Source organism: Myotis daubentonii, chromosome 5, assembly GCF_963259705.1.
Source record: "Myotis daubentonii chromosome 5, mMyoDau2.1, whole genome shotgun sequence".
NCBI classification, from domain to species: Eukaryota; Metazoa; Chordata; class Mammalia; order Chiroptera; family Vespertilionidae; genus Myotis; species Myotis daubentonii.
Window position 1 is genome coordinate 33292521 of NC_081844.1, and position 13575 is coordinate 33306095.

Below are 13575 nucleotides of genomic sequence, written 5' to 3' on the forward strand. Positions count from 1 at the left end.
GAGTGGTTGCTGCCATCTTGATCTTCCAAGGATGCTGGTGCAGTCAAACGGACCACATCCTTCCAAGTCAAGTTGAAAAATTCTGAGAACCAAGAAGGCTGCCCTGTACAGGTCCCAGTGCCTGTTGGGAGGGCCTGAGGTCCCTTGGCCATGAGTCCTCTGTCCCTCAGGTCTGAGTAGAGGGGCTGCAGGGAGGTTACTGTGGGTGACAGACGACAGAATAAAGCCATCTTGGGCGAGCATGGTTGGAGCCTGGGTTCAATCTGAAGAATGGTGTTTGTTTCTGAGCAAAACGGGCCTCGTCTGGGCCCGCCAGGCCTGCATCCTGTGGGTCATCAATTCTGGGCTGGGTGATAACGGAATCAGGAGAGGCCGGCCTGTCCCAGAGGGTTGCAGATTTCCCCATAGACTCCAAGGTGGAAGCCTGACAGTCCCAGCACTGTTAGCATAAAGCCAGATGTGGAGGCTTCCAGAAGATTTGGGACTCCCGCACCTACTGGTTGAAGTCCCCAAGACTCCCTTGGAGCATCTGGAGCTCCCAGTGTGGGTATGTTGGGGGGGAGGGGGGATCTTCAGGGCTGGGCACACAGGGTCATGGCTGAGTCTGGCCTTGGAGACCTGAATTGGACCTTCTGCCCATCAGCTCACAAGGCTGGTGCAAGAGCTGGGAGAACCCTGATGCACCTGCCTGCCCCCCAGGTCAGGCTTAGTGGCCTGGACCCCCCTCCTCACCCCCACATGGAGTCTCTGTTCATCTTTTTGTCTCCCCTGCCCCCTCCCCACTCTGAGTGTCCCCTCCGCATGCACTGTCCACTCTGCGAACAGCCCTGCCCACCCACCGGAACTGGCTCCAGCTTCCAGAGGAAAAACGTGAGGCTCAAGTTAGCAACTCGCCTAGGGGCACCGTTTGGAAGAACTTGGGTCTTCATGACTCCAACACGGTGTTTGTGCCAGCCTCTGGCCACTGAGAGGCCCTGAGCAGCCACTGACCTCAAAAAGGACAAGAGCCTGGGTCCCTGGAAGGACTCAGTGGTTCTGTGTGAGAATGGGATGCCCCAGTCCCATCATAGAGCCCTTTCTGACACTTTCCAAGCTTGAGGGTCTCACCTGAATTCTTTTTTCTCCCCAGCGAGACTCCCAGAGACAAGGGCGCCAGGGTTTCTGAGCCAACGGTTTAAGGGGCATCTGCATCAGGGACCTGAGCCACCCCCATGTCTACCATAATATGCCTGGCTTCTTCCAGCCCAAGGCAGGCAGAGGAGCTCTCTGAGCCACCCTGCGCCCACACCCGGCTCAGCCTGCCTGGGATGCCTCCGCACTTTGAGCCTCCTGTGGCTGCTGGAACAGAGCACCATAAACTTGGTGGCTTAATTCACACATACTCATCCTGGGGTCAGGAGTCTGACATGGGCTTCATGGGGCTAAACCAGCCGTGGGCAAACTACGGCCAGCAGGCCGGATCCGGCCCGTTTGAAATGAATAAAGCTAAGAAAGAAAAAAAAAAGTACCCTTTTATGTAATGTTTACTTTGAATTTATATTAGTTCACACAAACACTCCATCCATGCTTTTGTTCCGGCCCTCCGGTCCAGTTGAAGAACCCATTGTGGCCCTCGAGTCAAAAAGTTTGCCCACCCCTGGGCTAAACCCAAGTGTGCAGGGCTGGTCCTTCCAAAGGCACTGATGGAGGATCGTTTCCTGCCTTTTCCAGCTTCTAGAGGCGTTACATCTCTGGCCTGTAGCCCCTTCATTTTAACAGCCAGTAACTCAGCATCTTCTATCTTTGACTCTGACCCACCCGTCTCCCTCTTCTGAGGTGTGATGACACTGGGTTCCCCGGGGAAGTCTAAGATCACCCCTATCTCAGTGGCCTTCACTAATCCCACCTGCAAAGAAGATGAATGTCTTTGAGGCCACTTGCCCACCACAGAAGACACCCCCCCCCACGCAACCTCCCTCCTCTCTATCCCACTTTGGAACCTGGACACCATTCATAGCCTCTGAGTCCAAGGGAACAGTTTGAGCCCTGGGATTAGATCTCCAACTTCCTTGGATCACTTATTCAACATGCATTAATAGCAGGGCCAGCGCAGATCTGGTACCAGCCAGAGGAACTTGGGCTGGATGTGGCCTGGGGGTGAGGGTGGGGAAGGGTCAGGCACAGGGACCAAGGCAGGGGAGTGAGTTTTTTTTGTTTTTTCTATCCTCACCCAAGGATATGTTTATTGATTTGAGAGAGAGAGAAACCAATATTGCCTCCCTTCACACCCCAACCAAGGATCAAACCGAAAATCCTGGTATGTGCCCTGACAACCTATGACCCTTTGGTGCACTGGATGGTGCTCCAGCTGAGCCACATGGGCCAGGGCGGAGTGAGGGCTTTAACTGGGGGAGGGGTACCTGCCAGGGAGGCAGGTGGAGAGAAGTGACTGGAGGTGGACGACTCAGCAGTGGACAGCTTTGGCTGAGGAGATACATGGTGGAGGGCAGACCTAAAATCGGTGAGGATGGCGGTGGACACTAGGGTAGGGGCCAGTGCATGGCAAAAGGGATCAGTTCGCCCCCTCTCCCACCTGAAAAGCTCATGCAATTGTCCTGAAGTTCCACAGCCAACCAGGGACTTAGGAGGGGTCCCCGTTTAGACTTGGGCGGGCGACTCCACGGGGTCCATTCAGCTCCCTGCCCATTTATCATGAGAAACCGCACGGGAAAACCGGAGGGCTCCTTCAGCTCCAAAGGAAAAAGAATGAAGGGCGGGCCGCTGGGACAGGATAGCTTTGGAAGTGAGCACGCTGGGCTCCTCTGGGAGCCCACAGGACAGGGCACCCAGCACCCTAGAAGAGGGAGGATCTTCACCTCCGAGGGCTCTGGCCAGTGGAAACCAGCCCAAACCGGGAAGCACCGCCCACGTGGCGCAATCTCGGGCTCCAGTACGCTCCGTCTCGGGGATGTGGGTGCCCTTGACCTCCCCAGGGGCCCACGGGAGCCGTGTACGTGCAGGAACTGGGGACCGGAGTCCGAAGGCAGGCCGGGTCTCGAGGAGTCTCGGGGGTAGAGACCCCGGCCCTGGGGCGGGCACAGGGGTGCAGTGCCTTGGGGCACAGAGTCCTCTGGCAAAGGAAGGCGGGCTCTCCGGCAACAGGGCGCCGCGGGCACCTACCTTCAGCAGCGCCCGCACCTGCAGGCGCGCAGGACCCGCCCGAGCGCCCCAGGCAAGGGTGGCCGGCGCCCATGTGACCGCACCCCGCCCCGCCCCGCGCGTGCGCCCTGCCCGGAGCCCCATTGTTGGCCGCACGCGCGTCACGGGGGCGGGGCCGGGGCGGGGCGGGCGGCTGGAGGGAGGGCGGCGGGAGGGCGGGAGGGAAGGAGCGTCCGCGCCGCCGCCGCCGCCGACGCCGCCGAGATCCCCGCCGCCGCTGCCGCCGCCTAGAGCGAGCAGAGTCGCGCCGCCGCCGCGCCTCCCGCGGCCCCGAGCAGCCCCGCGCCGCCGCGCCCCCGCCGCTCCCGCCCCGCCGCTGGATGCCGGCGGCCGGCGGCCGAGCTCTTAGAGGCGGAGGGCGGCGGCGCGGGCGGCGGCGGCGCGGGCGGCCGGCGGCCCAGAGGCAGGGGCGCGGGCCTGAGCGCTAGCGCCATGTCCGGCTCCATCGGCCAGCCCGACGGCAGCGGGGGCGCGGGCGGCAACGGGCCTGGGGCGGCGGCCAGCGGGGACCCCAGCCCAGGTGCTCAGCCGCCGCCCGCACCCGAGGCCGCCGAGGAGGCCGCTCCTGCGCCCCGGCCGCCACCCGAGCCCGACGACGCGGCCGCCGCGCTGCGCCTCGCGCTGAACCAGCTCTCGGTGCTGGGGCTGGGGGGCGCGGGCGACCAGGACGAGGAGGGGGCAGCTGTGGGCAGCGGGGATGGCGTGGCGGCGGCGGCGCGGGGCGCGGACGGCGGGGCCGCCGTGGAGCCTACGCCCCCCGACGGGCCCGAGGCGGGCGCGCCCGTGGTGGCCGTGGCCCCGGGCCCGCTGCCGCTCCTGGAGCCCGACGTCAGCCCCCCGCCGCCCCGGCCGTCGCCGCCCGATGTGTTCGCGAGCTTCACGGCCCACCCCGCTGCGCTGGGCCCCCCGACGCTGCTGGCCGAGCAGATGAGCGTGATTGGCAGCCGCAAGAAGAGCGTGAACATGACCGAGTGCGTGCCGGTACCCAGCTCCGAGCACGTCGCGGAGATCGTGGGTCGCCAGGGTGAGTGGCCGCCGTCGGGGGCGCAGTTCCGGGGGTCTCCGCGCGGCTGCTCCGGGGCCGGGGCCGCCCCAGCCCAGCCCGCGGCCGCCAGCCAGACACAGGCCACGCCCCGCGTGGGCTTTGGCCTCAGTGGCCGCCTGTGCCTGTGCCTTTGTCCTGCCTTCGGCCCGCGAGAGAAACTTGGGCGCAGCCCGCGCTCCCCCCCACCGCGCTCCGGCCCCACCGCTGCCTTTGTCTGGGCGCCTCCAGCGCGGAAGGTGCAGCGCTGCTGCGGAGCCCTGGGCTGTGCCGTCCTGGGGACCAGGGCCCCGGCTCGGTGGTCTCCTCAAAACATGCATGGGGCGGGCCGACTCGGGTTGGGGGGTGCTCCGTTAGGGTGATGTGAGAAGTTTGGCCGCACAAAGGGTACGTCAGGGCTTGCCAGCCTGGGGACCCTGCTGGGGTGTGGGGGCAGGACAGGATGAGACAGGGTCCCACCCTGCCCTCAGTGCGTCGGGAATTTGGGGGTATGTGGAAGGACCCGTTGTAAAAGGGGCTCCAACCCATGGCCGTAGCCTAGCAGGCAGGTGGGAGACAGGCCCTGGATGTAGGGGTCCCCTCGGTGGCATTGCCGAGCTTCCCTGTGGCCGCCCCATTGTTCTCTTTGTTAGAGAGCCAGACTCAGATTTGCAGGGTGACATCAGGCTGGCCGCCGCTCATTGGCCCTGGAGCTGCGGGGTGGGCGGAGGGTGGTGGGCAGTGCCCACATACCCACCCACCCTGTTAGCTGCCTGCCCACCAGCCTCAACTTTCTCCTGCCTTCCTGCCCACACCCCCCCCTCCCTGCTGGCCTCCTGTGGTCAGCCAGGTTCTAGAACTTGGGGTGGGGCCTGGGCGGGGCTTTAGGTAGGGCCAAAGGACATTCAGGCTGGGAGGGGGGTGTCCCAGCCTCTGGGCCCTTAGGAACAGCAGCCAGAGAAGGGTGGGTGGTGACCTGAATTATAAGGTGGCCTGTCACCCTCACCACCACCACAAGCAGAGGACCACAGTGATGCTCTAGGCACCGTCCTCTGCTGGTTCCAGTGGGTGGGGTGGCTCGGCCAGCAAGCCCTCTGGTCATTCATTTGTCCTTTCCACATGTGGACACAAGGAGTGCCAGGTGTGGTGCTGAGATCCACCATCAGGAGTGAAGATGGGTTCCTTTCTGAACCCTGCCCGCCGCCTTCGGGCTCAGACATGGCTAGACCCATGCCACACAGTTCTGCTTCACCACCTTTCCTATACAGGCCCCCACTTCCCCACTCCTGTCCCCCGTAACTGCACTGGGACATGTAACAGGTAGTTACACATTGAGTGTCCAGAAGCCTGCGGGTGGGCAGGTGTGGTGGGCAAGTGTGGACACCGATGCCTGGGGGCCATTTGCCCCAAATCACTAGGCTCATCTGTTGTGCAGTGGAGCATGAGGTGTGTTTTGTGTGAACATGCGGTCTTGACACCTGAGGGAGAGGCCTTACAGGTGGTGACGGGAGTCAGGCAGAGGGCACTGGAACTGTAGCCGCAGGCCGAGTGGTGTGGCAGAGTGAGCCTGGGCCTCAGGCTCCACCCAACCTCCCGGCTGTGCTTTTGGCACCTGGTTGTTGGGTGCCAGCCTGTATTCTTGGTGGTTGTGGACAACAAAGAAAACTAGGCAATACAGTGAGTCCTGTAGACTGAGGAGGCCCCGTGACCCTGGGCAAACGAGAGCCCTTCTCTGTAGTGGGGGGCAGCACCCCCCTCAGGGTTTGTGTGTGGATTCCTAAGGCACTGGTTGTAACCCCAGTCTGGCACTCAGTAACCACCCCACAAATGGGGTACAGGGTACCAGGGAGGGAGCCTGAATACTAGGACAGGTTGCATTGCCCCAGCTCCAGAGCCATTTGCGGCTCCCATCCTCTCCCACCCAGTTCTCAAGCACACCCTGAAAGACTGCCCCAGCCCCACCCCTTCCCTCCTCCCATCACCCACCCCACTCTCTACCTTGTGGGTCCCTGGATGCCAGGCCTGCCCCTCCTTACTGCTCAGGCTCTCCCCAGCGCAGGGGGCACAGCCTGCCCTCAATTACTCATCCTTTTCTGTCAATTCCTAGATTCAGGGCCGCCCCTCCCCAAGAAGGCACAGGAGGAAGAGGCTGTGAGGGACGAGGCCGGGCTGGGATTTGAACCCTGATCTCACTGGCTTTGCCTACCCTGCTTCCTGGGAGGCTGGTGCCCTGGCCATGGGGGTGACCTTGGGCCCATCCTCCCCCCCCCTTGCCATCCATGTCCTGTACGCAGGATGAGTCTGTGCCCATGCCTTGACCAGGGCTGGGCGTGGTCGTGTTGGGTCTGTGCAGGATGATGAAGGCAGGGCCTCAGGTCTCTTCCATCTCTGAGGTCAGGCTGTGGATGGTGGCCTGGAATGGTCTCCCATTGTGTTCTCTGGCCCCAACCCTGCAGGTATCAGGTGTCCGTTCTGGCAGCCAGGACACTGCAGGGGTGTTGGGGTCCATGCCTATGTGTTCCTGTCTATCCACTGTGGGGCATAGAAGTAAAGAGGTGCCCATGCTGGGGTTGGGGGCTCCTTGTGTTGGCAGTTATAGACCAGTCCTGCTTCCCGTGTCCGTGTGTCACAGACAAGCCAGCTTCCTTCCCAGACCTCCCTGCTGTGACGTGGCCCACCAGGACCGCAGGCCACTTGGGCCTTGCCTGGTTGTGGGAACTTGTCCGAGCCCTGTCCTGCTTCCGGAGCTCTGCCCCCGCTGTTCCTCTGGGGGAGTGCTCCTCCGCCCGTGTCCTCCCTCCCCTCATACCTTGAGGCTTTGTGGACAGGTGTAGCCTGTGGTCACCTGTGGGGCCTGGTTCTCTGAGTGCCAGCACATGGGTATGGCCAGGACCCCATAAGGGGGTCATGTGAGTGATGGGAGGCAAAGGGCTGCCCTCATCCACTAGCCTTCCCACTTTGAGGGGAGGGTTGCTTAGGGCCTGAGGCAGGACAGTGTCAGCCCGGAGGGCTCTCTCCAGTTTCCAAGCACACCCCGTTCTCTTGAGTTGGCATCCCGAGGGCAGTGCCGAGGAACCCGCATTTCAGTCTGTGCCCACCTATCAGTGGTGGCCCCCAGAGTTCCCCAGGCATGGGACTCAGCCCCCTGACACCACCCACTCTTTTTGTTGTTAATTCTCACCCAAGGAGAATATTTCTTCCATTGCTTTTTTTTTAAATTGGAGGGAGGGCGAGAGAGAGAAACATCATTTTGAGAGAGATACATAGATTCGTTGCCTCCTGCAGGCCAGGGCCAGGGATCGAACTTGTGACCCTTCAGTGTGCAGGCTGACACCCTAACCATGGAGCAACACCAGCCAGGGCTCACCATCCACTCTCACTGCACTCTATCATCCCCACTGGGGTAGGGGGTGTGTCCCGGATCACTGTGGATCCCCAATTTCCTCGACTGGACAATCCCACCCTCCCAAGCTCTGCCCCCTCTCACGGTCTTCACATGAGTTGGGTTTGGGGGCCAACAGGTGTCACAGCTGGAGTGCAGTCAGTAAAGTAGAGCCGCTTGGCCACTAAGGGCTCCATTCGGGCCACCCAAGGGGAAGCTGCATGGTCCCTCTCCTGCCCTCACCCACCTTAGGGACTCATCGCTCCAGCCTTGTGCTTGGGTTCAAGGCCCACTTACTCATCTGTACAGATCAGCGGTTGGGGTGGGAGGGTCTCCTTTGGCAAACCCCCCCTTCCTCCAGGCCTCAGTAGATTCCCTCCGCACGTGGCTCTGCGAGAAACAGACATTTCAGGGGCAGGGCGTCTGCCTGGGACCCTGGCCCTTTGGGTCCAGCCCCAAATCTGTGAGGCTAGGTTTCAGCCCTCCTTTTATGGGCGAGGGAATTGAGGTACAGGAAGGTTCCCCCAAGGGCCCAGGGCAATCCCCAGTTTACTAGCCCTTAGAGCAGCGGTTCTCAACCTGTGCGTCGCGACCCCTTTGGGGTCAAACGACCCTTTCACAGGGGTCGCCAAAGACCATCGGAAAGCACATATATAATTACATATTGTTTTTGTGATGAATCACTATGCTTTAATTATGTTCAATTTGTAACAATGAAAATACATCCTGCGTATCAGATATTTACATTATGATTCATAACAGTAGCAACATTACAGTTATGAAGTAGCAACGAAAATAATTTCATGGTTGGGGGTCACCACAACATGAGGACCTGTATTAAAGGGTCGCGGCATTAGGAAGGTCGAGAACCACTGCCTGGCTTCCGGAAGTTCTGAAAGTCAGACATGGTGGCAGGAGGAACTCTGGAAGTTCCTGGCCCAGTCCCCCCTTTCTCCTGGCCCAGTCATGTTGGGCTTCCGGGAGGAGGGAGTACCAGGCTGCAATGTGATGCAAAGAAGGGCCAGGACGGGGGGGTGAGGACGGTGAGGACACTGTTTTGTGTGGGGGGCAGCATGGCCAAGGCAGAGGGAGTTTGCCAGGTAGGGAGGGGACAGACCATCAGGGCAGGTTTGGAGCAGCCACAGGTCAGGGTGGGTTTGGGGAGCCAAAGAGAATGCCTTTGAGACAACACAGCTTTGGTGGTGGTGGTGGGGTGACTAAGGACCCAGGAGGTGGGGCATGGAGGTGGTAGGAACGCAGCCCCTCCCTCGGAGATTTCTGACCCCAATTCACCTGCCCTGCTTTTGCTCAAGGTCCTGGTTGGGGAGCTACTGTCTTGAGATTAGGGTCAGGCTGCCCCTGGATGCCCCCTACCACCTCTGCAGTGAGCGGTCTCCTGGCCTAGGCACCATCTCCTTGTTTTCTTTCTGGGCAGACATGCTGATCCTGCTAACATTTTTTTTCTTTCTTTTTTTTTTTCTTTTGTTAATCCTCACCCAAGGATACTTTTTCCATCTAACTCCAGAGAGAGTGGAAGAGGGGCGGAGAGAGAGAAACATCAATGTGAGAGAGAGAGACATCCATTGGTTGCTTCCCATTGGTGGGATCAAACCTACAACTCAGGTACGTGCCCTTGATGGGAAGCGACCGTGACCCTCTGGTGTGTTGGTCAGGCTCTAAGCATTTAGAAACAGGGCCAGGGCATGATTCTGCTAATTTTATGTCTTTCAGTGTTGTGAAGCTAGCAACACTGTTACTCCTCTCAATGCCACCTCTGTATTGACACAATATCACTGTGTCCCTCTAGCCTCCCCTGAGGTGGCAGGGCGGGGGATGGGGGGGGTCGGTCTTCCAGATTCCCTGGCCTGGACTCACGATGTCTCAGAAGGCCCTGGAGGGGTGGGTATCAGGGACCCGGGCAGGCACCACTACCAGAGGCCCTGATCAGCTGCCCCTGAGCTTCCCTCGGAGGCCAGGCCCCCCAGGACCTCGGAAGGTGTCCTGAGTTCAGGCCTAGGAGTCTACATTGGGCTGAGGCCTCACCTCACCTGCATGGGGCTGAAGGGTCACTTGGTCAGAAGAAAATCGTAGGCAGCTTACACAGTTTGAGCCTGGGTTTCCACACCTGTCAGAGAGGGGGTGATGCCGGAGGATCTGCACTCACAGCCTAGGGCTGACATAATCAGCTGAATAGCTTGAAGCAATAGAAATTCTCTCGTTCGTTCTGGAGGCTGGAAATCTGAAATCAAGGTGCTGGCAGGGGTGTGCGCCCTCCAGAGGCCCTGGGGGACAGTCTGTCCCATGCGCGCTCCCAGCCTCTGGTGGCTGCCAGCAGTGCTTGGTGTCCCTTGGCTTGTAGCCATGTCACTGCAACGCCCGCCTTGTCACATGGCGGATTCTGTGTGTCCCACTTGCATTCAGGGCCACTCTACCCTATGGTGACCTCGCCTTAACTAGTTACACTTGTAGATGCCCCATTTCCAAGTAAGAGCCATTCTCATGTTCTGGACGGACATGAATTTTAGGGGACACTATTCAACCCACAACAGAGTCCTTGCCTTCTTGCTTTTTTGCCAACCCCAGGGGCACCCAGCGTGTTGCACCTGTGCCAGGGCCCCTGGGGTCCCTCGCATGACCAGAGGAGAAACTAAGGTCCCAGGTCCCAGGGTAGGATGTGGTATGTCTGAGATGACAAAATGCCACGGGGGCACAGCCCCCAAATGGAGGCTCCCAGCTGGCCTGGCCCCTACAGCTGGTGCCCCAGACAGGCTGACCTGGGGAGGGGTCCCGGTCCTCACCATGTTCCCCTCCCCCCCCAACCCAGGGTGCAAAATCAAGGCTCTGCGGGCCAAGACGAACACATACATCAAGACGCCGGTGCGTGGGGAGGAGCCCGTCTTCATCGTAACTGGCCGCCAGGAGGACGTGGAGATGGCCAAACGCGAGATCCTGTCCGCGGCGGAGCACTTCTCGGTGATCCGTGCGACCCGCAGCAAGGCCGGTGGGCTGCCCGGCACTGCGCAGGGCCCACCCAACCTGCCGGGACAGACCACCATCCAGGTGCGCGTGCCCTACCGCGTGGTGGGGCTGGTCGTGGGGCCCAAAGGCGCCACCATCAAGCGCATCCAGCAGCGGACGCACACATACATCGTGACGCCCGGGCGGGACAAGGAGCCGGTGTTCGCGGTCACGGGCATGCCCGAGAACGTGGACCGGGCCCGGGAGGAGATCGAGGCGCACATCACGCTGCGCACCGGCGCCTTCACCGACGCCGGCCCCGACAGTGACTTCCACGCCAACGGCACCGACGTCTGCCTGGACCTGCTCGGAGCCGCTGCCGGCCTCTGGGCCAAGGCCCCCAACCCCGGGCGGCGGCCCACCCTGCCTAGCGCCAGCCTCCGGGGGGACAGTACCCTGGGCGCCCCGGGGGGCCCCGAGGCCTTCTACCCCAGCAGCCGCGGAGGACCGCCAGTGCCGGACACGGGCCCCGCCAGCCCCTATGGCGGCTCCGGCAACGGGGGCTTCACCTTCGGCGGGGACGGCCCTGGAGCCCCGACTGGGCCACCTGCCCCCGAGGACTGTGACTTCGGCTTCGACTTCCTGGCGCTGGACCTGACCGTGCCCGCAGCAGCCACCATCTGGGCCCCCTTTGAGCGCGCTGCGCCCGTGCCGGCCTTCGTCAACGGGGCCCCGGCACCACCGGCCCCCGGTGTCCGGCGCAGCAGCGGGGCTGGTACCCCGCGACACTCCCCGACGCTGCCGGAACCGGGGGGCCTGGGCCTGGAGCTCCCGCTGGCCCGCCGCGGCCCCCCCGACCCGGTGGGCGCCCTGCCCTGGCGGCCCCCGCAGGGCTCCCTGTCATCTTTCTCGAGCAGCAGCAGCTTCTCCACGGCCACCTCGCTGCCCAGCAGCTCCTCAGCCTCCACATGCCCCCCCCTGGACTCCAGCGCCTCCGAGATCAGCCGCAAGCCCTCAGCCGCCGCGACCTCCGGGCCCGGGGTGCCCGTGGCCTCCGCCGCCCCCGGCCCGGCCCTGGTGCGGGAGTGCGTGGTGTGTGCGGAAGGCGAGGTGATGGCCGCGCTGGTGCCCTGCGGCCACAACCTCTTCTGCATGGACTGCGCTGTGCGCATCTGCGGCAAGAGCGAGCCCGAGTGCCCCGCCTGCCGCACGCCCGCCACGCAGGCCATTCATATCTTTTCCTAACGAGTCGCTCCCGCGGCCACGGGGCCACCCTGCGGCCCCTGGAGTGGGCACGTGCTCTGGGCCGGGCTGGGGGAGGAGAGAGGAGGGCAGGGGTGGAGGGGCAGGCCGGGGGCGGGCAGGGGGCAGTGTGGCCAGTGTTTACAGATGAGCTTTAACTCCGGTCCCAGGCATGGAGACAGTGACCCGGCAGCCCAGTGGCACCTCAGTTCTTAACAAATAACAGTATTGAGTTGACAGGTTAAAATAAACCAGAGAGAAAAGGTCTGTTGCACTTTTTATTTGAGACACACACACACCTACACCCCCAGGGTGATCTTTTTAAAGAAAAAAATTTTTACAGCCATCAGTTGCCCTCCTTTTCTATGAAGTGGATTTCTGATCCGACAGTGTTGTTTTTACAGGGTGGCAGCCTCTGCAGAAAGTTCCACCGGGAGGATGGTGACATTTTTACTACCTTTTCACTCCCTTTTTGGGGCTAACTGGTCACCCTTTTGTAGGTCAGCCCCAGGAAGGCCGGAGGGGGGAGGGGGGAGGGGCACAGGGGCATCCCAACCAGAAATTTCTAACTTTTTTATTTTTAATTATTAATCCTCTTCTGCTGTGGTTTATGTTGTCCGTTTTTAAATTTTTTTAAATTGTTTTTTTTTTTTTTTTTACTTTTACTTTTTACCTCTTGTGTATATGTAGCAAATTTATAGGGAAATATGTATGTACTTTATGGAATAAATTTTAAGAACTAAAATATATTTTATTTTAAAGTAACGGACCTTTAATCTTACGCAGCTAAATTACTGATTATATATTTGCTGAGCTGACTTAAGGGTTCAGAAAATTGTATCAAGAGTTTTATTTTTTGACTCCAAAGCCTTCTTAATAAAGTCTTTTTATGACGTGCGAGCCCTTGGCGTGGTGTGGGGCCGGTGGGCGTGGAGAGGTTGGGTTATGGGAGGGACCCTCAGACCCAGCTCCTCACCTTCCATCTTCCAGATAAAGGAATTTGGGGTACCCCATTCCAGGTTCTACTGCAAGCCAGGCTCTGCCTGTTCCAGACGAGACCATGAGATCTGTTGGTCCTGCCAGGCCCCCTTCCCTGAGACTGGGGCTGGCCAACCGTGGGGTCAGTTATGGCCACTGTGGAAGTGGCAGTGCCAGGCTGCCTTCTTGGGGCACCTTCCCAGCTCTGGTGTGTGTGGGGCCCCCAGTCCCCCCTAGACAGGATCCACCTGTCACTGTGCAGATGGGGATGCTGAGGTCTGGGAATCTGCCTCCTGGGTCCTAATACCTCCCATCCCAAAAGGATATCTGAGTGATGAGCCACAGGTGGACAGAGAACCCCAAGGACAGTGAACCCCGTGAGTGTCATCACATCAGACCCTCTGGCTGCGGGGAAGCACCTGGAGGGCTGAATCCTGCTGGGGCGTCAGGGCATGGGGTGGGGATCAGGAAAAGCCACACACGTGCGGGGAGCCAGCCCAGCCCTGTCTGGGATTCCCCATCTGTAAAACCAGGTGATCCCACGTCCACAGTCCCAGCTTTGGTGAGGCTCAGGGGGTCAAGCAGGTTGAATCATGGCCGTAAAGATTTATCCCCCAGAACCTGTGATCGGGACCTTATTTGGAGAAAGGGTCCTCGTGGGTATATAATTAAGGCTCTTGAGATGAGGTCATTCTGGATTGGGGTGGCCCTAAGTCCAGTGACCAGTATCCTTATAAGGGGCAGAAGAGGAGAGACAGGCATGCGGCGGGAGATTTCTAACTCAGACACTATGTGG

At 60.4% G+C, this 13575-nt stretch overlaps 1 protein-coding gene across 1 annotated transcript; it reads left to right on the forward strand.

Moving 5' to 3' along the window:
- The first annotated feature begins 3343 nt into the window (after positions 1–3343).
- On the forward strand, positions 3344–12701 carry MEX3D (mex-3 RNA binding family member D). Its single transcript, XM_059697318.1, has 2 exons — positions 3344–4222; positions 10426–12701. The coding sequence occupies exons 1-2, from the start codon at positions 3631–3633 to the stop codon at positions 11802–11804; spliced, it is 1971 nt and encodes a 656-aa protein (XP_059553301.1). The 5' UTR covers positions 3344–3630; the 3' UTR covers positions 11805–12701.
- The last annotated feature ends 874 nt before the right edge of the window (positions 12702–13575 follow it).